This window comes from Erpetoichthys calabaricus, chromosome 9, assembly GCF_900747795.2.
Source record: "Erpetoichthys calabaricus chromosome 9, fErpCal1.3, whole genome shotgun sequence".
Lineage (NCBI taxonomy): Eukaryota > Metazoa > Chordata > Cladistia > Polypteriformes > Polypteridae > Erpetoichthys > Erpetoichthys calabaricus.
Genome location: NC_041402.2, coordinates 132,273,286 through 132,300,718, shown reverse-complemented (window position 1 = coordinate 132,300,718; position 27,433 = coordinate 132,273,286). Strand labels below are relative to the sequence as shown.

General features: G+C 37.9%; 2 protein-coding genes across 3 annotated transcripts in view; both read left to right on the top strand.

The window, feature by feature from the left end:
* meak7 (MTOR associated protein, eak-7 homolog) overlaps positions 1-27,433 on the top strand; it is a 514,074-nt gene that overhangs the window by 275,182 nt on the left and 211,459 nt on the right. The window lies entirely within an intron of this gene.
* The window catches only part of LOC114658113 (1-phosphatidylinositol 4,5-bisphosphate phosphodiesterase gamma-2-like), a 198,976-nt gene that overhangs the window by 51,398 nt on the left and 120,145 nt on the right, over positions 1-27,433 (top strand). The window contains exon 2 of the mRNA XM_028810160.2: positions 10,358-10,565. Coding sequence (XP_028665993.1) covers positions 10,400-10,565 — 166 coding nt within the window. The 5' untranslated portion in view covers positions 10,358-10,399. The remainder of the gene's footprint in view (positions 1-10,357; positions 10,566-27,433) is intronic.

The following is a 27,433-nucleotide window of genomic DNA, read 5'->3' as shown; positions in this document are numbered from 1 at the left end:
CTTTGAACCGCATTCTCACTCCATTCCGCAGAACAATGCTGCATTCAAAGAAGAGAAATTTAGTCATTCTGGCACATGAGAAAAACATCACAGAAAATCTAGACATGAATGAATCTATTTCAGAATTTGCCAAGAGTAACCGCAGACTGGTCCTGTAGATAATATCCACGTTAAACACTGGAAACTGATGTCCTATAGCCTCCCATGACTACAATAAACCACGTTTCTTTTCTTGCTCTCATATGTTGTATACATTTGACTTTATTGATATTTACCTTGTAGATGCAGTTCTATATTTGTTCACAAAAAATAATAATACAAGTTCCATTGCCTCTGTTAATTTTATTGAACAATAGGTTATGATTTATGCCACAATTTTTGCTTTTATATGTTATATAAAACTATGTTGCTATTATTATTTGACCCCCTAACAAAAATGGGGATGGATGGATGGATATTTTTTGCCCCCCCAGACAAGCCAAATGCCCACCCACACATGATGTTCTGGTCACACCTCTGCTTTCATCGTGACAACACAACGTATAACTGCCCTTGATTGAATTTTGTTTCTTTCTCTCTGTTAAATAAAACAACTTTTTCGAATGTTTGGCTCTGAGATTTGTTAATTGTCTTTGCAAAAGCTATTCTAATGGGAAACTGTTAACATTTTAATACGAATGGCATATCAAGATCTCCTTTGTTGTGTAATTTTACATTACCTTTCTTGGATACATCCATCTTTCTACAGTAATTTGTGTGGTGGAAGACCAGACAGTGTTAACAGTTGTAGTTATTCTTTGGGATATTGCAAGTTGATGCTTTCATCTTCCGCATGATCACCACCAACTGTTTCAGCATAGTCTATTGATACACATTTAACCAATTTGCCGTGTAACCGATCAACATTTTTGGCGTTAATTCATTTGACTTCATTGTTTCTCGCTGGTTGCCCATGAACTCATTTTTTCTGTTGATAACCCTTCGTGATGAAATTCTTCAATAGGATTTGGACGTCTTCTTTAATTGGAAACTTAAAGTGAGGAAAACGTTAAAATTTATAAATGAGAGAGCTGAGAGAGCAATAAAATGTGTCTGTCAAAAGCATTCACACGAATGAGAGGTGAGATTGCCATGTGCGTGGTTGCAAATGATTGAGAGGAGGGTGTGACTTTCTAAAAATCTCGTGGCCATGGTTTCAACTCGCAGGACTTGAAAAATTCTTCCAAAAAGTCTTGTCTTGTTGCAGGATAATTTTATTATAATTGAGAGATATAGTGCTGTTGATTAATCAGGTGTATCAGAGGTACTATGTAACTAAGTACTTTGTATATGCAATAAGAGCAGGCATCATGACAGGCAGTGTGGTGTAGTGGTTAACACGTTGGACCTAAGCCTTCTAACCATGAGGTTGTGGGTCAGAATCCTGTTACTGTCATTGTGCAACCATGAGCAAGTCATTTCACTTGTCTCTTTTAATTGGATAAATCAAAGAAATGTAACTAATTAACCAATCTCAAATGTCCTAAGTTGGCTGGGATAAATGTGTCAGTTAGATAATAAGTAGCAATATTATTATTAGGCCACTTGAGATTCTTACTCTTGAACATGGTATAAACATTTGCCCATGAGTAAAACATTCCTGCATTAGATCAATTTCTACTTTTTCTAGTGACTTGGGTTTTGATGATGGTGTTTGCAAAACACACTTTTACAGGAAAGGTTATTCTTTTAAACTGAAAAGATAATTAGTAGGAACAATTTGAGTATATATTATTATCATTATTAGATGTTTACATCATTCTTTTTGTGTTTCTTGTCAGTTATATGTGATTCCCTTTAAAAGTCCACAGATGCAAATGGATATGTAAAGAATTTTGGGCTGGGGCATCCCCATTCAAAGTTAGCTGATGTGTATATAAATTTAAACAATTTTGGAGGATGGGGTGGGGTTGCCCCTTTTCAAAGTCTTTAGATGTAAATGTGTATTACAGTGGAGTAGCCTGAGTGGGAACCGTTAAGTTTAAACTAATGGTGTTGGTCACTTCTCTAGGATTAGCAGGTAATAGAGATTTAGCCTCCTCTGTGATTGTCGTGTGTGGTCTTGCATATATATAAAATCATAGGAATGGGGGGATATGGGTTTTTACGCACATTCATTGATTAGGGGCTAATTTGTACATGGTGGACAAAAAGATCAGGAGCTTACTGGTACTGATCATGCATGTAATCAAGAAAAATATCAGGGGCTGATTGCAACAGATGAGGGCCTTATGTCTCTGAAGCCTCTACCCCTCTTCCGATGCCACTGCATTGGTCCAGGCAATTTCTTGGACTGGAGGACACCACGTCCGCTTCTACTTTCACGCTGGAGCTTGATAACCATTAAGCTTTGTATCTTCCTTGAGCTTCATCAAACTTTCTCTTTCCATTTCAGACCTCATTGTAGATGCCAAACATGATCAAATCTCTTTTTTTCTGTCAAGGGCACAGCGCCTTCTTCAGTTGTCCATCCAACAGACTGGCTAGTGATGCTGTTTGGCCCATCAATCGCTTCTGCTCCATCCTTTGATTGCATAAAACACACTCTTAGTGAATTGCAGAGCATGTATGCTGGCATAATATTAATAAATATCAACAAATAAAAAAAAATATTTGAAAAATTAAAACACAGAGGTCAGATAATTTTCTTTTTTCTACAACATTACAAAATTTCAATCAAATCAGTCAAAGCATTTTTGAGATTTTAGGGTATTTAATTTCTCTATTGTGGGGATGTTACACCTTAATATTGATATGTCCTTTCTTACTGAATGTCTACTGAATGGCTTTTTAACTAAATGGGAAATCATGTTTTTGTTGATGAGTCAGTGAGTGATTCAGACAGCCAGTCAACTTTGCATTAGAAAGGTAGATAGATAGATACCAGTTACTGTATAATACTATACAGTGATCCCTCGCTATATCATGCTTCGACTTTCGTGGCTTCACTCAATCGTGATTTTTTTTCATACACGTTTACATCACTACGCATGCGCTTTCTGAGAACTTTTATCTAAGACCCACGATGGCTCCTAAACGTGCTGCTTTTTCTAAGCCTTCTGACAATAAAACTAAGCGCCGGAGGAAGATGCTTACTATCCAGGAGAAGGTATGATCAAAGATATGATCAAAGAGGGCAGTACCTTACAAAAACCTCCTCACGCATATGAAAAGACAGCTCCAGCAACTGCCTATCAAGATGTTCTTCAGCTGCGCACCCAGACACCCACTGCCTACTCCTAGTACTCCTTCAGTGGAAGAAGACAATGACGCACCTGCTGAAGATACTGCACCACCTGAAGACTCTCCTACTGAGGTCGTGCCTTCATAGGTTAGTGGTTGTGTGTAAGAACTGTGTGTGTGTGAAATTAAATGTACAGTACAATAATCTCTACTATATAAAAGCAGTCCTTCCGTCCCGTGAATGCAAAGCGTAGCGGTATTCCGCTTATCACAGACTTACTACTTGTGGCTTGCGGTACGAAGCGACGCGATGTGAGCAGAGTTCTGGTGCTCCCATCATTCCCTTGCTTTTGTGCGCGATGAGCTGGAAAAATAGACAAAATTATGTCTCTGGAAATAATTAATGTTGATGGAGTACAAATGCCTCACTGCGTAGTAAATATCAGGGGAGATGGTGCTTGCTTATTCTCATCTATAGCTTATTTAGTGCATGAAACTCTGTCTTTAGCGGTACAGATTCGTGCTGACATTGTACGACTTTGGACAGGCATTCGAGGGGATAAAAAAAAACTTGTTTTAGGAGATGTTATGAATGGGCACTTTGATGTTCTCATTCCCTACACTTACATGCCTGATGTACACATGGAGTGCACACAAATTGAGGATAAAAGTCGGTCACCTTAAAAGGCGGGTGAGCCTAGTAATAATATGATATTTGTAACATTTAATATGTCTTATTTTCTCTTATTTTGTCTAATATATTGGGTAATGCGAGTGTAATGGTGACAAAAGGGTGTTATTTTTATTATTTCATGTCTAGAGGGCTCTAATAATGTTAAAAAACGTATTTAGAAGGTCGTAAACAGGTTTTCTATACTCTAACTGCAAAAATATTCGATTTATAAATAAAGAATCCTACTTCGTGAAAATTCATTTATCACGGTAGAGTCTGGAACGGATTAACCGTGATAAACGAGGGTTCACTGTATATATATATATATATATATATATATATATATATATATATATATATATATATTGCGATGGAGGGCCAGCTAGGTGGCAGCTCCCCTGGACAGCAACGGTTCCCTGGATTCCCTCAGGGCATCCTGGGAAATGGAGTCCATTTCCTCAGCCCTGCTGAGTGCTGTGGGTGCCGCCAGGGGGAGCTCACAAAGAACCTGGTGACTCCTACTCTTACTACAACCCGGAAGTACTTCGGAGTCATGAGAACAAAAGCCTGCAGTACTTCCGGGCTACTTCAGGACTGAGGATGCGGTATTTGACCCGGATAAAGAGAAGGAACACTTCTGGGTCATGGACTATTTAAAGGACTGGTGCAGACCCAGCAAGCTGAGCTGGAGTTGGGAGGTTGGGTGACGAAGCTGCTGGGAGTGGAGGATTAATGTTATTGTATTAGTATTAATCAGTGTTATTGGAGAATTGTGGAGTGTGTGGTGCTTTGTGCACTTTATAGTGCTTTTATATGTGTGTCATGGACGACTGTCTGTTGGGTTTCCCAGGACAACAGCGACCCCTAGTGTCCACTATAGATATATATATATACTATATATATATATATATATATATATATATATATATATATAATAATAAAAGGCAAAGCCCTCACTGACTGACTCACTCACTGACTGACTGACTGACTGACTGACTCATCACTAATTCTCCAACTTCCCGTGTAGGTGGAAGGCTGAAATTTGGCAGGCTCATTCCTTACAGCTTACTTACAAAAGTTAGGCAGGTTTCATTTCAAAATTCAAAGCGTAATGGTCATAACTGGAACATATTTTTTGTCCATACACTTTAATGGAGGAGGCGGAGTCACGTATCGTGTCATCACGCCTCCTACGTAATCACGTGAACTAAAAACAAGGAAGACATTTACAGCACGAGTCACACGCGGGAACGAAGGTAAATGACGTTAATTTTTGACTGTCTTTTAATACTGTGTGAGCATACATTTTAACACATGTGCAATTAAACGTGTGCATTTACGGGGTGATTTCTGAGGCTTAAAAGCTCACCTTTTATCAAACGCGGGAAGAAAGGTAACTGACGTTGTTCACTGTCTTTTAATACTGTGTAACCATACATATTAACACATGTCCAATTAAACGTGTGCATTTACGGGGTGATTTCTCAGGCTTAAAAGCTCACCTTTTACTAAAAAGGTAAATGCAAAACTATTTTCAATCAGTTTATTGAAACGCTCCCGTTAAGGATTGCAATAACATATTCGCGAGATAAAAGAACGAAGTAGGGGGAAATGGAGGAACAGCCGCAAACAGCGAAGAGCAAAAAATTTATTAAACAATTGAGAACGGAGCGAGTTAAGCATACAAGCATGTTCATAAGGGAAACAAAGCACGGTGTAAAACGTAAGTTTAAATTAAGTTTATAGAAACGCTCCCGCTGCGGATTGCAATAACATATTCGCGAGATAAAAGTTTAATGAGAAGACACGAGGTATAAACGAAGCACACGCCGTGGCGCAACGTTAGGGGCAACAGTTTCAACCATTCTATGATCTGCTTCTCGCAACTGAAAGACGGCACATGGCGGATGTTAGCCGACTTGCTGACCGCAACGTTAGGGGCTTCAACTATGGTGCTGACGCAACATCTCAGTGCCAACACTTTGCAGACTGTACTTAAAAGACACGCCCTCCTCACTGGACAGTTAAAAACACCAATCAAACTAACGATGACATCAAGTATTACCCAATCAAAAGTAGGAAAGGAGGCATCTTCATAAAATGCGTGTGCGATGATTTGCATGAGACGCTGCTTTAAAAAAAAAATGATACAAAAAATACGGGATAAATCCCGTCCAGTATTGATTCAAAACGGGACGCGCAATTTCATTCTCAAACGCGGCACGATTCCGTATTTTAAAGGACGGGTGGCAACCCTACAGTGCCAGGTAACCACCCATACAATCAGATTGTGATTCAGACTAGGAATGCAATGAAAGTAATTACCCCGATCTACATACAAGGCGAAAGTCTTGCAACATTCAAAGATCATGGTTTGGGATAATTAGTACTTATTAAGTACAACATTGAACATAAAAGAGCTTATGAAGCCTTGAACCGAAAAAAGCAAGATCTCAGAGATCGTAAAAAAAAAAAAGGAGGTAATGTCGTTTTACTCGCTGTAGATTTTAGTCAAACATTAACAGTTATTCCACGAGGGAGACCAGCAGATGAACTCAATGCGTGTTTAAAATCCATGCTTCTCCCACGCTCGGTTATATGTCGCGTGTTCTCAGGTAGGTACACCAAAAAATGTATACATTTAAGCATGTAATGGGCAAAGAAAAAATGAGGTATACCCGAAGGCGCTGCAGTAGTACTCAATGTAACTTTACTTCTTAAATGTTAATGTTTTACTGTTTAATAATTTATACGCTTCTTATATATTGTTCAAATTCTTTTATCAAAATACCAGTGACAGCGCAATGCACGATAACATGGAGTGAATACACCATACGCATCCGCCCACGGCCGCCCTGGTGTGCGCAGATAGGAGTTGATTCTAAAATAAAATAAACATAAAAAGAGTAATACATTCATCACCCATAAAGCGGATAGCAGACGTGACGTATTATATGTGTACCACATTTCAAGTCAATACGTGAAACGGTTTGCAAGCTACATGTGATTTAAAATCCTGGACAGACCAACGAAAAGCCACGGTAGCAAATTATAGAAGAAGATTTTACTGTTTAATAATTTATATTTATATGAAATGTGCTTCTTATATATTACTTCATATTCTCATATGATAATGATGTTAATGTTGTTTATATTGATTTCTATGTTATTGTAAGTGCATCTATGTGTGTATATGTATGTATGTATGTATGTGTATATATATATATATATATATATAAAAAATATATATATAAAAAATATATGTGTATATGTATATATAATATTTCTGTATATGTGTGTATATGTGTGTGTATATGTGTATATGTATATATATATGACAGCAACACTCATAACAATGACAACACAATTAAATTGACAATCATGTTACGTTATTTTTAAAATGTTTCCTTTACTTTTTCATAACCTCTTTAACACACTACTTCTCCGCTGCGAAGCGCGGGTATTTTGCTAATATATATATATATATATATATATATATATATATATATATATATATATATATAAATATATATATATATATATATATATATATATATGTATATATATATATATATATATATATATATATATATATATATATATTTATTTATTTATTTATTTATATATAGGGGGCGGCACGGTGGCGCAGTGAGTAGCGCTGCTGCCTCGCAGTTGGGAGACCTGGGGACCTGGGTTCGCTTCCCGGGTCCTCCCTGCGTGGAGTTTGCATGTTCTCCCCGTGTCTGCGTGGGTTTCCTCCGGGCGCTCCGGTTTCCTCCCACAGTCCAAAGACATGCTGGTTAGGTGGATTGGCGATTCTAAATTGGCCCTAGTGTGTGCTTGGTGTGTGGGTGTGTTTGTGTGTGTCCTGCGGTGGGTTGGCACCCTGCCCGGGATTGGTTCCTGCCTTGTGCCCTGTGTTGGCTGGGATTGGCTCCAGCAGACCCCCGTGACCCTGTGTTCGGATTCAGTGGGTTGGAAAATGGATGGATGGATGGATATATATATATAGTCACAAACTCGACACAGAGTCATAGAAAGGTTTGGGGCAGCCATCCGTGTAATTGATTTCCTGGCTGCAATAGTCATTTTTAAATGAATACTGCACTGTTGTGCACATAACCTAGTCCAAGACAGAACTGAGGGAATAGGGAAAAGGTGCAGGCTTTTAAAGGGGAACACAGGAAGTGAGATTATAGGGATCGGGCTCATGGTCTTCAGCCATTGGTTCGAGCCCAGACATGACATCACAGGGGCCGGAGCTGGCAAGGTCTCCTTCCATAGGCTCGGTCCCGGAAGTGACGTCAAGAGAGCCAGGTGGAATCTCCCGTGAATGGTCTACAGGAAAGGGAGAAAAAGAGTCAGTGCACTCAGCCCCATCCCGGCATGCCTCGGAACTGCCCTTAATCAAGCCGTTTAGCTACCTCCCATGCGCATGTGTGTGACAATATATTTATAATGTTTACATTCAAAAGTATTGCCCACCCAATGTAACTTATCCACTTTGTGTATATGTGGATATTGCAGAATTAATAAATAAATCCATGGAGGCTATTGCCTGTCCATTAGTGCAGATGAGAAGGGAAGACTAGCTATGAGCTGGATAGATAGATAGATAGATAGATAGATAGATAGATAGATAGATAGATAGATAGATAGATAGATAGATAGATAGATAGATAGATAGATAGATAGATAGATAGATAGATAGATAGATAGATAGATAGATAGATAGTGAACAGAAGCCTATTTCTGTGTTACCCTATGTTAGAATAATGATTACCAAAAATAAATTTATTATAAAAAATATTTATTGTATAAAAGAAAATAATACAAGGGAGGACTGAGTAAGAGGATAACTGAAAACAACAATCAAGTACACAGAAAATAAAACTTGTCTGATTCATTGGGCCTGGTTACACATACATGTATGTATGTCTATAAAATAGAGTGACCCAAGTTTCAAATAATTCATTCATTAAATTCCTTCTTCTTCTCAGACTTTAATGTTTATAAATGTTTTAATCCATCTGTATTTTTATGTACTGAAACCATCTTACTCCATTAAAAGGATGGGGATAGTCAAAGTCCATTGTCAAGTAGCAGCATCAAGTAGAAGGCATACAACAGTCACCACAGTGCACAATCATAAACACATGTACACTCAGTCATATAGCACCATTTACAATATCAATACTGAATAGTGATGTAAAACTGGAGTAGAAAATGAAAGAAATAAATAGTTATGTAAAGAACACACAATCTCCACACAGACATTAAAGAGGCTGCGAGTCTAACCGAGATGGTGCTATCCACCATATATAACCCAAATAACAAAGATATCACAATTTCTACCCACCTAAAAGACCATATCTCCAAAATACAAGTGGGAATTAAATATTGAAGAGTGTAACAAAACAACACCACTTATATGCATATATTTCTTCTGCTTGGTGTCCTGTCTAAATCTGGAATAAGATTGATTGCTTTCATTTTCAACTCCCATGCTTGTTTTAAGCTGATAAGCAGTTGTTTTCTGTTATTATTTGGTGGTCTGAATGAACATTAGCAGGAGGGCAAGACTAAAATTACCTGCATTACCACAATATTCTGGAGGTGTGGCCTTGCTATTTCACAGATTCAACAGTATCCTTCCTGGCCGCCATACTGTAAGCTAAAGGGAATAAGCCTTAGATAACCCTGTCCCTTCTTAATTGTTCACTCCCTCATTTTGTTCAGGCCAGCTAGAAGATATCAGTTTCTTCCCCTAAAATCTCTTTGTACTGCTTTTGTGGGTTCGTTTCTTAGTTCTTATTGGAAAATGCTCTTTGAATTATGTCCATGTACCTGGAAGTGTTCACTATACATTTTAAAGCATTTCAAATGAATGTGGAAATACTAGCATCTTACAATTAAGGAGACCAACAGAAGAGGTTTGATTTTTGATAGAGTATGCAGTCATAATAAGATTTAAATTAGATAAAAAAGTGTCCTATACAAAGCATAGGAGTCTCCAAGGCAACATAATATAAATAGGCCATTAGTATTTTCTGTTTATAAAGATTGAATCTACATGTTTATTTAGTACAAGATCTACAATTACTTATAAAACAGTATTTCTGTAAATATTCCTCATATTTTCCTACTTCTTGTGCTTCTGCACAATACTGTATGCAACTCAAGGCAAGAACTACTCTCTAAGGCCCAAGGACAAATTTCCTTTTTCAAGTTGTCCTGTATGTTTTTTGTTCAGGGGCTGCTATATTTTATATACCTTTTTTCTCTGCTCTACCCAGCTATGTATTGTTAATCGGCTTACCATCTAAAAAGTCATTTTTAGGCTTGATAATGGAGCAAATAATCAAATACTTGTTTTTAACAGTCTAAAGTATTGAGAAAAGTTAATACATGAAGCTACGGTAGTGAAGTAACTTATTTTATTCTCTGTTTTTCTTCTGATAGGTTTCAGCAGGCACAAAGGCTTATTTACCACCTTCAGCAAACATGTCCACACTGTCTGAGTATCAGAAAAGTCACATCAAGAGAGACTTAGAGATGGGAATTGTGATGACCGTCTTCAGGCAGAAAATCGAAAGGCTTACTGTTCAGGTCATCATGGAAACCAGACAAATTGCTTGGACAAGAACAGCAGACAGATACGAGGGAGTCTGTAAGACACTTGATAATCTTCATTATTTTCTAGGGGTGGGATTAATTTTAAAATGTTGATGCTCTGTGTACCAATGTAGATCTTCATTTACTGCCTCATTCTTTTAACATTTCAATGAATATTAATCCATCCTTCTATGCTTTAAATTTTAAATGCAAGTCCAGCATTCAGAAAATCAAGAAAGAAAAGCCAAAAATATTTTAGAAAGTTAATGTTTTTATAAGCTTTAGAAAAATATGGTGCGTCATCATTTTTGCTTTGCACCCTCCCCCACCATAACCTATCGTCTTGAGGGGATTGGCGAAAGCTTTAGAGTCATTAAAAATTTCGATCTTCGGTTTTCAGCGGATCTCGATGGTTTAGGGTCCCCTGATACCAAAAACATCGATATCTCAATGATGGGTGTGTGCCTGTGTGTCAGTTTCTTGAAGACTGTCTAGAGATGAAATCTAGCTGGACAGAAAAATAGCAAACTCGAAACTTAAGCCTGTTATGAGATGATCATGTGCTGATTAGTTTTTGAGCCAAATCATGCAAGAGAAAGAGGAAATCTAGAAGAACCCTCAAATACTGTAATTCTGCAATTAATTATGAATTCTTCTCGTCATTTGCTAACATAATGACCTATTTTATGATCAGAAAGATCAGCATCAGAGCGGTAAATAATTACTGAAATGTTCCAGAATAATTCGGGTAACTTGGTTCCTGGGGCACAAAGCCTGCTGACAGTCACATCTGTTTTTTAAAAAATTTGTGTTAACCATTACTAATTCATTATATCACTTTATCCTTTGTTAAAGTCTATTGTGTTTATCCCGAAATGGATTTCTTTTTGTCTAAAACACTTTCTATACTTTTCAGACTTCTATTAATCCATAGGGATGGTTGCCAAGTTATGATCCAAGTCTACCTATCAATTGTATTTAATCAACTGGCTTGGTCTAATTTTAGATTTAGACAAGAGTCTCTCTCAGCAGCATGAAACACAAGACAGGAGTTAACCCTGGATTGGTTCATCACAGAACACAATAACACCATGCACATCCACACTATCACTATGTCCTGCACCACTTAGGGATGTGCGAGGAAAACATGAGTGCCGAAAGACACGAGCAAACACGTGCATGGTTGATCACTGCACCACCATGCTGTCTGCTGCAGACAGGTGGAGATCAAAAAAGAGCAGGAGAAAATAACACAAGAAGCAGCAAAATTAAAGTCATTAATGAAGCAGAAAGATAAGTTTTTTTGGTATTAACATTTTAAGTGATTCATAGAAAAGCTGAGGGAGCCCAACAGACAAGATGGACTGGAAAAGAGTTGTGAAGGTTAGTTTATTTGGCAATTCTAAATTTGCTTGGTATATACAGTATGTGATTCGGCTCTGTTCACCTCAGCTACATAGGAACAATTCTTTTCATTGTCTGCTTTAATCAATACAGCTTTCTGAAATGCTACGAACAGCTCTTCTAACTTTTCAAATTAGACTGAAACTGAGAATATATGAAGTACTGTCAGTTTATTTAGACTAAGTAATGTTTGTTCAGATGAATTTTGAGTTAAGGCTGCAAACATATGAAAATGATAGCACAAAGCAGCTTTACAGAGATATAGCGGAAGGAAGGCATAGAGAAATGTGGTATAAGATGCGCAAAATGCAAATATTGCTGAGTAAATTTACACACTGATAAGATGGAAGCATACATCTCACTGTCTGGAAAAAGAATGCACAGGGCTCTTTTGTTTATTCTTTTTGCCTGAACAGGACAGCTTCGTATGTGGTGTTGTTTCTGTGTACAGCTGTGTGAATATAAGTTTGCACTGAGATAATAAAATACTCTTCTACATAATTCATGTTAAAAGTATTAGGCAAAATATTATGCAAAATGAAAGTGTTGCGTTCCATCCAAATCCAACAAATAATAACTACAGAGACACAGGTAACACAACATGCTCTTTACTCAATTTCGAATGTGTGTCAACAACACTTCCTTTTTCCCACAAGGCTAAGCACACCATGTGTCTTTATGTAAATTAGGTTATTAACATTGGTAATTAACAAAGGCAAGATACATAACAGAAAGCACTCAAAAGTGTCATTTCACTAACATAAACACAGAAAAAAGAAACAGACACAGCAGGTTTATCCCATGGCCGTTTAGTTCCTTGAGGACAACTCTTCTTTATTGCTCTTTATTTAGTTTATAATGGGGATGACTCAACACTCTGCATTGTTGCATTTTTGATACATGAATTTTTCTTTATTGCAGACAACAAAAAATAAGTGAATTATTGAGAATTTTTCATTTTACTCGATAGTGTAAACAAGATTGGTCTTAGCTACTGATTCAGCTCATCTTCCACCCACAAAAACATCCTTACGGACTTAGTTAAACAATAACTTCTATTAGCCAGTCATTAAGCAGTGTTTCCACTGTATCTATGAGGATAATAGTATTATAAAATGAAGAGCACTATAATATGTTGATCATCTGTCTATTGATTTTTCCTTTAAAATGAGATTATGGAAAATGAAAATAAGCTCACATTTCCTGGACCTTTTTCTACATAAGGGTATTCCTATATGAGTCAATGGGATGCATTGCCAAGAGGAAAGAGAATGAGCATGAATGAAAAATGAAAAGCTCAATCTCAAGATCACTTCCTCCCTAAGGGTACCCCCTATGGTACTTGAACTCATGTACTTGGGGCAGCTACTCACCTCTCACCTGCCATGCCAACAACAAACCATTAGTTTGTGCACTTGAGAATATCATCTGAAGTGGCCAAGAGAACAACATAACCTGCAAACAACAGAGTGCAACCCCAAAGTAACTTGAGGTATAATGTGAAGTATGTTACGCCACAGAAAGGGCATCTGAATGTGTCAGCCAGAGGAGCAATGTCTTGGTAGTAAGCCACTAGTTCATAAAATAATGTAACATTATAGAATCTGTCCAGCACCTGGGCAAAAGCATTGTCCACCCAAATGAATTGTCCTACCGCCTCTGTTTTGGACTACAGAATTTCTGAACACTTCCACCTACTTAACTTCATACTTTAAAAACAGTTATTTAATTTAATTAAAATGAATTCACACCAAATGCAATTTGTCCCCACAGCATAAGAGTTCATTAATACTTCCCGCATTATGCAGGCAAACAGACCACAAAGCAAAACATGTATGTGGTCATAGACAGAAACACATTCATAATTGTTGCTGTCTCTTTGATTGATGTATCGATATTCTTCTAGTCAGCAGGTGACAGTTTTTGGTCAATGTCACAGTAGAGAAAGTCAGACTCTGCTGATAGATAAACAGTTGTATCTGCTATTACTGATTTTAAGAGGAAGAAAGGAGAAGATGGAGTGTCAGACTTATTAAGCAAACTATTATAGATGGAAAAGTGGATATTCTCATGAGTGAATGAGGGTCCTACATGATGAACAGATGAAATTCAAATATTTTGTGTGTCTGTCTTAAGCTATAGATGACCTGTTGCATCATGTTCAACACCTTATTCATCATTCTGGCACTTCCAGCTTCTCCTCAAAATTCACCACTTTGGATATACATCACCACATAGTTAGAAAAAAATTCCATGGGCAGCACATGGTGAAAACCCTGTATATGCTAGCCATGCGCATGGGTGTGCCTCTGTGTCTGACGTCATTTTCACTGCCCAACATGGACACATCAAGTATAAATCAGCAGTCCACACAAACTGCATTCCGTATTGAAACATTACAAGTGGAATTAAAAATGGCTGCCTTTGTAATTTTGAAATAATCTTTTGCAATATAATGTAAACGTGCTTTACTGGCAATGTATATGATTTTCATTTTGAGCTTATATTGTTTATTTAGCAACTGAACTAAGCTTCCTAATGACAGACATTATAGGTAGTCTACGTGTATGCCTCATCCATCTCACATTAACATTTTTAAATACATTGTCCTGAGAGTCTGTGAATCTGGTAAGGGAGCTGTAATGTTGGAGGGAGTCAAAAATAGAAGTATATTACTATTTGTCTGAGCAGAGATTATTAATAGGGTAAAAATGTTTAATTAACAAAAATCTGACTGAATTTATAATATGAAATTTTAACAGTAAGTATTAATTGTTCCTTCACTGTTTGTTGGAACTGAAACTGAAAGTAAAGTTTTAATTGGATAATTGCTCCATCCAGATATTTTACTGGCACCAGATCTGGGCCAAAAGCCTATGCAACATCTGGAAAAGGGCAAGAAACAATTTCCAGTCCATTTCATGGTCCACTGACACTGGGACAATTTGCAGTCTCCAATTAACACAACACATACATCTTCATATGCGCGATGAATCCTGTAAATGCCAAAAGTGACATTACTCTATTGGGCAAGTCCCTTAACCTGCAATTGCTTTGTCCTGAGTATGATGTTAATATGCATCCAGCATTGCAAGCAGGTCCTCCAATTTACAGGGAAAACTTTGTGGTTGGTGGCAGGATTGGCACACCAGCCACCATCCAATGTGGTGCTGAGATGTCAACTTCTGCACTTGGGTCCCAATTCAGGTGGTTCATCCTGTGGTGGGTACGGCAATACGCTATCAGCACAAGCTCCCAAACTCTCTCTCTCTCTATACAGTACCCCAATTGATCTTGCTTATCTCAATAGTACACAAAACTACTGATATAAGAAAGTAAGTAGGTTGATATTTTTGTACATGTAAATGCAAATTTAATTTGTAATTGCAAATATTCTCCCTTTCCATCCACTTTTCCTGGTGAAGATTGAGGTAAACAGACTGAACTGAACAAACTAGGTTAGAGATATAGTACAATTTCTCCAGAGTCCTGGATGAGCTCCAGGACTGCACCTGGCACATCCCTTTAGTAGGATACCGAATGGGCATCCTAACCACATGCTTAAAACTTCTTATCTGGCTCCTCACATTCTGAGGAAGCAGTGGCTCTACTCCAAGGTCATCCAGTATTATTGAGATGCTCATCTTACCTCAAAGTGTGAGCTTGGCAACTCAGAACAAATCAATTTGGTCTCTTGTATTTGCAAAATCATTTAATACCCAGAGGATATGATCATAGGGGAGGATTGGGATGTAGACTAATTCATAAAATCATATGCATCATTAGAGAATTTAGCTTCAACACCATAGTCAAGGCCTCCAAAACTGCCAGTCTATTGCTTAGTTCACCAATCATCACTGTCCTCAACTGTGAACAAGACACCAAAGTAGTTAAACTCCTCTATTTGCTGCTGTCCCTCACATACTTGTAAAAATCAGATCATTCTTTTCAAAAGAAGAACATTAACTAAGATATGGAGGTACTAATTCTCATGCTGACTGCATCAAAGTCAGTTAAGGATAGCTCCTGTGCATTTGATATGGTCAAGAGGACAAAGTTATCAGAAATAGCAGAAATGCATCCCTTAATTTTCTAACAGGATACTTAGCAAACCTCAACTGTGCTTTGATATACTATTCCTGAAAAACAAAAACAAAAGAAGAAGCAATGTGCATTCTTGTTAAAACTCCATACCTTCTCCATCCATTCTTGTTAAAGACCATGTTACCTTATACTCCTGTAGTATGTTCTGCATATTTTAAAATCCATTATATAATCTGTAACTATTAACGCAGAATCAGTCATTTTTCAATTGCAAGTTTAGGTTTGATGAAGCATCATTCTTTAATGTACACTCTTAAAAATAATAGTTCTTTAAAGGCATGTTATGGTTCTTTACTATGTTGTGTGGTTCTGTGTAGAACTCTTGCTTGACAAAGCACCATTTCATTCTGGGGCAGGCTCTTTGCATATGAAGATGGTTCTTTGCGCTTTGAAAAACTTACAGATATGTGGAAAAAAACCTGAAATCTTTCATGTATGGTAGTCTAACTAGCAGGACAGCAACAGATTAAGAAAACCCGGACTTAGCCTGTGTTGTTGTATGCAGCGAGAGTCCTTTTAAAATCATGAGGCCAATTGTATTTCTCAAATCTGTTACCATCTGTTCATAGTTAGTTACTGTATAGATCCTGTTATGGATCTGTATAAATAAAGGTTCCTTCATGTGGATGGGTCTTTGGAGAAACAAAAATGGTTCCCCTATGGCATTGCTCTACAGAACCACTGTGGTACCTTTATTTTCAAGACTGTATTACTCTACAAAAGGGAAAATTAAAGGCTAGCAGCACCAGTATCTTCCAAGAAGGTCCCAATAAAGTAAACTCCTAAACAAATACAATCAAATATTAGATTACTAAGAAATGAAAATATTGTGTCAGTGTACATACATGGAGAAGTATAGCAGTGTGTAGGTAGGAGTTAAACTGATAAAAAAGGCAAGCACTGGTGGCCATAAATGCAAAAAAAGAGTTACTGAGAGCATGATAACAAGTGTTCTGAGTTACAATACATACAATTTTTATATCAAAAGAAATATCATGTATATTTGGATCGTAAAAAAGTAAAATAATATTCTTTACATCCAAAAATTAACAAAATAATATTCTCTACATCCAAAATGCTCCTTATAAAAATGTTCAAGGGCATTGTCACTTTCATATTTTTCATTCCCACCCACATAAAATGAAGCGAGTTGGTAACGGTTACAGCTTAGACTATGAGCTTTGTTCCTGCAACTCATTTGCATTTAAACACTTTCCCTAGAAACTATTTTGCTAGTTATTTGACATTGACTCTTTTGTAACCTCTGAAACAGAAATAATTTACTAGACTGTTTACTTAACCTGCCTTTCCAAGTTCATGTTTTATTTGCCATATTTAATCAATAAATTATCCAACTTTGACTCCAGCCTTAGGTGGAAATCAGGCTCCAAAACCTGGTCCATGAAATATTTTGTACTACAGTCAGAGTTAAAGTAGCTTAGGTTGAAAATATGACTTTCATTGAATTTGGGTCCCCACAACCATGTAATGAACTAATTAATAACATGGATGGATGTATGTATGGATTAACTTAGCAGAAAGAAATAAAAATAATGTGAAGTTACTTCTGATAAGCAGACATTTACTTGTAGAGCTGAGTGTTTCATGACATACATAATAATTATAAAACAGTATATTTAACTTTAGTTCGAGTGCCTTAAATCATTTAAACTTTTTTTTGGTATCAAATATAAGAAATATTTATCTATTTATTGTCTTATTCTCCTACTTTAAATATAGGGTTATTTGAGCTAGGGTCAAGATGATAAGTATATTCAATAATATTCTCATACTTAGAAATACACACATCATTTGTGTTGGTAAATAACATACACCTTTTGGTTACTGTATGTTGTGATGACTTTTGCAAAACAGAAGAGTTGCACTGTTAAATGAAGTAACTAGCATATTTGAATTTCTAGAACTATTAATCATTAAATGAGAGTTCCTTGCTGTCGTTGTAAGTGCCATACGGGATGGACAGGCATCCCGAGCAAAAGACAGAAAGGTTGCTTATCCAGAAGGGAGGCCCGAAGTGGATAGATGGACATCCTGGCCAAGAGACAAGAAGGTTCCTTGCCCACAAGGGTAGCCCCAGGCGGATGGACAGGTGTCCTGACCAAATATACTTACAATACTTTCCCTGGCTGGGATAAAAGGGAAGGACATGGTAGAACTTTCTCTATGACAGCAGCCCTGGATGTTGAGGCCTGTTTGGACACCAGCAAGGGATGACAGAAATTGTAATCTGGTAGCACAGCCATGCTGGGGTGCTGTAAGTGGGTGCTGCAGGGAGTTACAGGTACTCCCAATAAAAGGGACTGTCCTGCCTTTTCCAGGCAAGTTGGAGCTGGTAAGAAGGAAAGCAACATTTGGCTGGAGTAGAGCAGTATGGTAGAGAGAGAAGAGAAGATGAAAGAGGAGGTGCTTGTATTTACAAGGTCTGTAATAAACATCATTTATTTGAACCCGGGACTGTGTTGGTGTGTTCGTGTTTTGAGGCTCTGTGGCAGCCCCTAGCCTTCACAAGTGAAATCATATTTTAGAAACTATGACATATCTCATTATTTAAAACACATGCTTTCATTTCAGAATACCATACTCTTCTCTTTCAGTAAAAACCTTTTCTCTCTTTTCTGAACAATATTATATGAGAGCAAGGTGTTCAACCATTGGTGGTTTTTGCCAAGTACTTTATTAACTTTTGTTGGATTATTTATTTATTTGTTCATTTATTTTTAATCACTGTACTCTGTGCTTACCTGTTGACCCCCAGTTTGTTCATGTCACTTCAATGGTTTTAAATTATGCCTGCTTTGAGGATTGTGCGTGAGCACTGCCAGCTATATTTGAGATTTAAAAGAGCCAGGTGAGTGAGTTGTGACCTTGTATGAGGTGCCATTTAGGACTTCATACATTCTTAACAGTTCATACAGTTTTTACTGAAATGAATAAACTGTGTACAACATATTTAAACACACTGTAAACTGAAAGTACACACTGAAATGCGTACACTGTATACTGTGATTTTGTCATTATTGATTTGAAACAGCCTTGTGATGTGCTAAAAATGACTTAATTTACAAGAAATTGGCAATAAAGTAACAGGTGAAAATTCAAGGAGGTTGTGAATTAGTGTACACTGTTCTGTACTTTTTATCAGAGTAGTATAGAGTATGTATTCTAGTGGGAATGCTTTATGTCCTAAACAATACCTTATGTTTTGGTAGAACTGCATGAAGACGTCTTCATTGTTTGCATTGAGTCTCATGGAATTTTTGCTCTTAACTGAGCTTCCTTTTGCTCTCTCAGTAATTTTGTTTAAAGCATATGCTTTATAATCCTTTTATTATTAAATGCATTTTATTTTAAATTTTTTTGTTTTTATATGTTATATGTTATGTATGTATATATCTATATCTATATCGACACAGATTCACACGGAGGCACGTGTAAAATAAAACAAATATTTATTTTTCTTCAGCTAGAGGGCACGTTTTCCCCGTGTCCCCCAGCCACAACACAGTCCCAAACAACACAAGCACTAAACACTTTTCTCTGGCACCACCACTCCTCCCAGGCAACCTTGTCCTCCTCCACCCGACTCTGGCCACTTAGTGGTGGTTGCTGGCTCCTTTTATAGTCTACCCGGAAGTGCTCCAGGTACTTGATCGCCAAGTTCCGGCAGCACTTCCGGGTGTGACGAATACGCTGCCCACACAGGCCCAGGAGTCCTGCAGGAAACTAAGGCACCACTCCAACCCAGGTGGGTATTGCACCCTCCAGGGCTGCTCCCCCTGAATATACAGTAAAGGGGCATCCCGGCCAGGCATGGACCCCAGCCTTTTGCCACAATGTATAGATGTAGATATATCTATATAAATACATATATATGTATAGATATATCTTTCTTTCTCTCTCATCTCTGCTGCCTTCACTCCTCCACTTGTAAGCTCTGTTCTGCACCTTCTGACTCCGGCTCCCTGAATGGAGTGAAGAAAAAAAATTGTTATGTTGCACCCAGATGTGCTCAGGTACACCCTGATGATCTTCCTACAGCACTTTCCGGTGTGGCGGAAGCGCTGCAGTCCAGGGCTCCAGAATCGTCCTCTCAGGTCCCGGAGGAGGTATTGTCTCTTCCCCGGTCCTTCTATTCTTTCAAGAGCCCCAGCCCTAGCTGTGTAAGCCTGTGCTGTAAAAAGCCTAGAAACTATTGAAATCGTCAGAAAAAATTTGATATGTCAGGTAATTGAAAGGAACTACTCTGGGTATCTCTCTCCTAGGAGGATTTGTTTTGCTGACATGCTCACATCGCTTGTGTTATTAAAAGCTAAGTGACTTTTCTGTTTCTTTGGAGGTGGAGCCCTTACCCTGACTCCACATCTTACTTCCAGCGCCAGACAGACACACACACTTCCATATGTAGATGTTTATATATATATATAAATCAATTCAGCAATCAGCATCAATTCTTCTAGGTACACTTGCACACAGTTTTTGAAGGAACTCGGCTGGTAGGTTGTTCCAAACATCTTGGAGAACTAACCACAGATCTTCTGTGGATGTGGGCTTCCTCACATCCTTCTGTCTCTTCATGTAACCCCAGACACACTTGATGATGTTGAGATCAGGGCTCTTTGGGGGCCATACCATCACTTCCAGGACTTCTTGTTCTTCTTTACGCTGAAGATAGTTCTTAATGACTTTGGCTGAATGTTTGAGGTCGTTGTTCTGCTGCAGAATAAATTTGGGGCCAATCATACGCCTCCCTGATGGTATTGCATGATGGATAAATGTCTGCCTATATTTCTCAGCATTGAGAATACCATTAATCCTGACCAAATCTCCAACTCCATTTGTAGAAATGCAGCCCCAAGCGTTCAAGGAACCTCCACCATGCTTCACTGTTGCCTGCAGACACTCATTATTGTACCGCTCTCCAGCCCTTCGACGAACAAACTGCCTTCTGCTACAGCCAAATATTTCAAATTTTGACTCATCAGTCCAGAGCACCTGCAGCCATTTTTCTGCACCCCAGTTCCTATGTTTTCATGCATACTTCAGTCGCTTGGCCTTGTTTCCACGTCGGAGGTATGGCTTTTTGGCTGCAACTCTTCCATGAAGACCACTTCTGGCCAGACTTCTCCGGACAGTAGATGGGTGTACCTGGGTCCCACTGGTTTCTGCCAGTTCTGAGCTGATGGCACTGCTGGACATCTTCCAATTTTGAAGGGTAATAAGCTTGATGTGTCTTTCATCTGCTGCACTAAGTTTCCTTGGCCGACCACTGCGTCTACGATCCTCAACGTTGCCTGTTTCTTTGTGCTTCTTCAAAAGAGCTTGAACAGCACATCTTGAACCCCCAGTCTGCTTTGAAATCTTTGTCTGGGAGAGACCTTGCTGATGCAGTATAACTACCTTGTGTCTTGTTGCTGTGCTCAATCTTGCCATGACATGAAACTGTCTTCCACAACCTCACCTTGGTAGCAGAGTTTGGCTGTTCCTCACCCAGTTTTAAGCCTCCTACACAGCTGTTTCTGTTTCAGTTAATGACTGTGTTTCAACTTATGTGTGACATTGATTATCATTAGCACCTGTTTGGTATAATTGGTTGATCGTACACCTGACTATAATCCTACAAAATCCCTGACTTTGTGCAAGTGTACCTATAAGAATTGATGCTGGTTTGAAGGCAAAAGGTAGTAACACCAAATATTGATTTGATTTAGATTTTTCTTTTGTTCGCTCACTTTGCATTTTGTAAATTGATAACCATAAACAATCATTATTTATATTTCTGAAAGCATTCTTTGCTTACAGCATTTTTTCACACCTGCCTAAAACTTTATAGTTTTTTATAGTGAGATATGCCCGAACACCACCAGACTGAGATCACATCTTTATAAAAATGCACACGTTTATTAATGTCCAAACACAGTCCCGCACAGCACCAATCACCCCTACTCCTGGCTTCTCTCTTACTGTCCGTGAGCCGCCTTTCCTCTGTCCATGGGAGCCTCATCCTGCTCCCACTCCTGACTCTAGCTCCATGATTGTAGGGAAGCGGCCCCTTTTATAGTGACCTGGATGGGCTCCAGGTGCTCCATCTGATGACAATTCCTGGTGTGGCGGAAGTGTCAGGAGAGCACCCGGAAGCACTCTGGGCGTCCCTGGAAGGATCATCCTCCATGTTCCCGGGTGTGGCAGAAGTAAATGTTTCCTGGGCGCACTGAGACTCGGGGCGCCCACTGGCAGTGGCCGTGGGCCCCAATGGTCTTGAGCCTCCTTGCTACTCTCCCGTGGTCCTCTCCAGATCCAGGGCAGTTGCCCCCTCGTGGTCCGGAGGACGAATACGCCACCTCCCGGTCCTTCTAGGAGTCCCGGCTGGGACTATATATAAATGGCTAACAGAGATGCAAATTCATCCATCTACTTTCAAAATTTTTTGTCCGCAATGCAGTTTTAGGGGCTATTGCAGCCTAGCCTGACAGCTGTAGTTGCAAGTCATCAACAAGCCCTGGATGGGACACTACCTATCAGGAAACACTGTGGCACACACATTTTTTTTGCATATGGTACTGTGACAGTAAAAGATTTAAGATGAACGCTCATGTGTTACTGTTACTGTTTTTACCTTTTCCTTAAAAAAACAAAAGGGTATCTTTTGAAACAGTAAGATCCCCAAGCATCTTTTCAATATGATGGATTATGAAAACATTATTAATGCAACTTTTTACCTGGTTAAGGTAGCTTGGTGTTGCAGTTGTTAGCGTCACAGCTCGAGAGTTCTCAGCTGGGGTCCCTGCCTAGTTAATGTCTGTATAAAGACTGCATGTCCTCTAGGTGTATTTGTGGAGTTTTTCTTCTGGGTAATCTGGTTATTCTGCCACATCCCAAAGATGTGCAGCTATGTTGAATTATGAGAGTAGAGGATAAACATAAGTATACATGTAAATATGCACTGCTATAGACAGTCGCCCAATCCATTATGAGCTTCTGATTAAACAGGTTGGAAAATGTAAAAGTGGAAATAATTTTTATATACAGTACATAGACACCAGTAAAACTATTCATAAAAAGATGTATCTTAATTAGAGTGCATAAAGACTTCTTATATGCAAATCATTTTACTTTATGGGTTAAGAAACATATATGTTTTACTTATTTCATTACAGACTTTGGCTTTATGTAGCTTGCATAGATCTCTGACCGTTTAAAAAATCTCTCTTTTGGAGCCATCTGTGTATTTACAGAACATGAGCATGAAGTTATTTCCTTTATGAAAGTCAGTCACCCAAAAAATCAGGTGGTGTTATGAGTTATTTTATTACATGTGAATATCTTGTGTTGTATTGCCTAACTGTAACATGATATGATATACACATTAAAGACTAGAGTAATTCTCCTTTGGTTTTATACAGTTTTTAAGCATTAATGTTTTTGTTAGAGTGTGGTGTCTATATGTTTCTTTCAGATTGAAATCGAAAAGAGACTATGTCCTTAAAATAACATCAACAGCTCAAAATTTCCTTGAGCATGTGAAAGGCACTATATAAATAAAATGTTTTATTTTTATTATGATTAAACTATGCTTTGTCTTAAAGGAATGGACTCTTATTAGACCATCTTATGTTTTTATATTTTTAAGCGATTTTAAATGTCACTTAAAAAGGCATTGTGCAGAGGAATATGTTTAGCATGATTTTACAAATTATGCAAACCAGTATTAATGTTATATCTTACACTCTTCCAAAAAAATAAATAAATTGATTAACACAATACAATATGAAAAAAATTGACTCCAGTTTCAAATAGTATGCAGGATACTTTGATAAATTGAAAATATTATCCTTAATTGACCTCCAATCAGGAGTGATAAATATCTTGTTTTAGTTCTCTTATTGAATAGGGAAATAACCAATAGTGAGTTAGGATTATCCAAAATCAGTTTATTACTCATTAAATAAGACAGGCGTGAAGTTTAACTCAATGTGATTGAGAATCTGCAGCATTATTATGGCAGCATACAAACTGTGCCTTAGGGACTTGAGTGAATGGGAGCAAGCCTCACCAGAAGAAATCACTCCTAGCACTTGTGTAAAGCATGCAGACACCATCAACAACAGATTTAAAGCTGATATTGCTGCAAAGCGTGGCTCATCCAGACTTTTATGTGTGGAGGTCAGTAAACTTTTCTAAGCAGTTGCTGTGTTTGACCTAATGACTGACTAATTTTGTGACTAAAATTTTTCATCTTGAAGAACATATGAATGAGTCTGCAATGAATTTTCAGATTGCAGCAAGATATGTAACTATCATTTGTAAACTGGCAACGTTCTAAGACTTCTAAGGGTCTGTGTAAGTGTGCAAGGTGATGTATGTTAGCAAGTGTGAGCAGATTTCTGTTTTGCTACAATCATCTTTTTTTTCTTTAGATGTGGCAAGTTGTATCTGTATAGAGTTGGGTGTCTGTTCTAATGTAATCCATTTTTGCAATGTTGTGGCTGTATTACTCCAGTACAAACTGACACACCATTGTGTTTTAAATTAGAAATGGAAAGATCCTACAGTACAACAGTATAAAGAGGCTAGTTGGTACAGTAATAATAACAATAGATATAATATATGTATATAGCACTTTTGTCACTACTCAAAGAGCTTTAAATAGACTTTATCCACCACAAGTATGTAGTATTCATCTGAATAATGATACGGCAGCCATTTTGCACAAGTACACTCACCGAACATTATGCATTAGAAGGTAAAGGGGTAAGAGAGATAGATTGCCAATAAGGTAAAGGTGATGATTAGGGGGTCAGAACGGTCAGGCCATGGTAGGCAATTTAACCGGGACACCAGGAAACACCCTACCGTTTCCAAAAGATGCCCAGGGACCTTTTGCAATTTCACAGAGACAGGACCTCAGATTTATGTGTAATCCCAAAGACTGCTCCATTTTAAAAGCACAGTCTCCCCATCACTGCACTGGCACATTAGGACATTAGGTCTCCTATCCAAGTGCTGGTTAGGGTCAAGCATGCTTAACTTCAAGTGGATTAGTGCAGGCGGTAATACACTATCTGCTGGCGTGCCTTATTGAAGGTGTAATTTAACTGTCTGTATTTGGAAAGTTGGGAATATTAAGCCTTCAGTAGAACACAGTAATGCGGGTAATCTGTTTCTAGCAGATCTTCCAAACCAAATAAAGTTTGTGTAAATTGAATTAATCTGATGTATGGTTTTATTGGAAAGAGATAAATATAGCAAAGAAAATAGAACTATAATTCAAAATACTTTACTAGATTTATTTTAATTATTCTCTTACTTTAAAAGAATACTCCACCCAAAAACAATATTTTGTTTAAATATTACTTACCCCAAATGTTTTATAGTTGTATTAACTGGCAATAAAAAATTTTAATCTCGTTTTTTCATGCAAAAAGGAAGTAAAAAATGTTATGAGTCAGTGGTTACTATAGTTGACCCATGCCGGACAACAGCAAACAATACCAAAGCATCCATGAAAAAATTTCATGTTACTCATGTCACATAATCCATATACAAAGTCATCCATGTATTTGTTCCCATGTGTAATAAGCTGTTTTTAAATAAACCAGTACTGGAAGACACTCTCATGAACAACAACGGAATACAGACACGGATGAATGATCATCTGAATTGAAAGCCAACCCCTCCCCCTCGTTCATTGGTCAACAGCCCTGTCTTCAATGCAAAAACAATGAAATTGTGAGAACGTGTTGTACTATTTTCAAAGCATGCTGCTTTCTCCAGAAGTAAGCTTAAATAATTTAGTAAAAAAATGCATTTATTTTGCATGTTTTGAGCATTCGACTGGATAATAAACATGTGGAATATAGTAACAAGTAACATGAGAATTTTCTTTCTTTTTTCCATTGACGATTTTCATGTCATTTGCTGTTGTCTGGCATTGATGACCTTTATGTTCCATTATATGATAGTATTGTCTCTTATTCTGCTTGAAAACATAAGATGAAATCTTTTTCTTGACCATCACTATCAAGCACGTGGGGTAAGTAACATTGATACAAAATTTTGTTTTTGGGTGAAGTATTCCTTTGAATTGTACAAGAATTCGACAGATAGTTATGGAACTTTATGTTTTTATTGCTAGTTATTTATTATAAAATTATTTGGACTATACTCACAGGACAAGATTTTTCTCCTTCCTGTTTATCTTCATCTTTTCCCACATCTATGTGGGTTCGATGTGCTTGATCAACCTTCTCAAAACAGCTCTTTTTTTCACCCTCTCACCAGTGAAGCCCAGGACAACTAGATGTATTTACTAAAATGACTCTTTCTAGTCAATTTCAGTCAACTTCAACAGCCTTACACCAAGGAAAAACATGATCAGATATTCCCTTCATGTACCAATTGGAATCAAACAAAACCATTTCTGCAGTAAACTCACCATCAGTCCCAAATCTTATCCTATGGAAGGTATCTTTGACGGTTCCATAAAGTGTACATGCATTTTTAACTGACTGTTAATGTTTGTTACTGATCCTTTCTCTGTCATCAAAATACCCATCCCACACAACGTCACTTTTAAGAACCTTCTGTGCATGCTCAAAGAAACATTGTTCTACGGTGTTGTAGTAGCAAATGGAGCATTTCAAGTTTAATTATAGAGTAATTTTAATGTATTTTAGTTCATTTTGATTAACATATACAAAGTGTTAATTTTTCCCAGCAACACAACTAGTCAATATCTGTTGCAGTCAGCTTGTATTTTTGAGTAATTATCTTTCATACAGAGCAGGTCAATACATTAGATGACCTCAACAGTGATATATCAGGGACACCGAGGGGAAACCGGTTAGTAGAAGTATGATAATAATGTCTGTGGCAAATACACCAAGTGGTGTTATTTGTGTTTCTGAAGATCCATGTGTTCCAAAAATCCCCGCCCCCCCCAGTCGTCAAACTACCCATTGTGTGCTGTTAATGAAAGTAAAAGTGTGCATGCTCTGTACACCAAGAAGCACACGATTCACAAAGGGGTGCAGTGTGCGCTATTGAAGGTTGTGCGCTCCAGACAGCACAGGGCATCCCCCAACCCAACACTCACTATGGACAACAAGGGGCAACATTCACCAGTCCTGCCTAGGGCTCCAAATGGGCTTTAATTGGCACTACTTTCATAGGTATGTATTTTTTTATTGATGAGAGAGTCCTGTGTATTTCAGTGTCAATTGAGTAAATGTTTCTTGGCAGGTAATGTGATACATTTACCATTATGTGATCAGGGACTACGCTGTGACAATAGATGGTGCTATACCAGCACTTAGCCCAACACAGACAGACGCCGGAGGCACACTGATCAAAATACAAGCTGTTTTTATTTTCTTTACACTTGTGGAGAACGTCTTC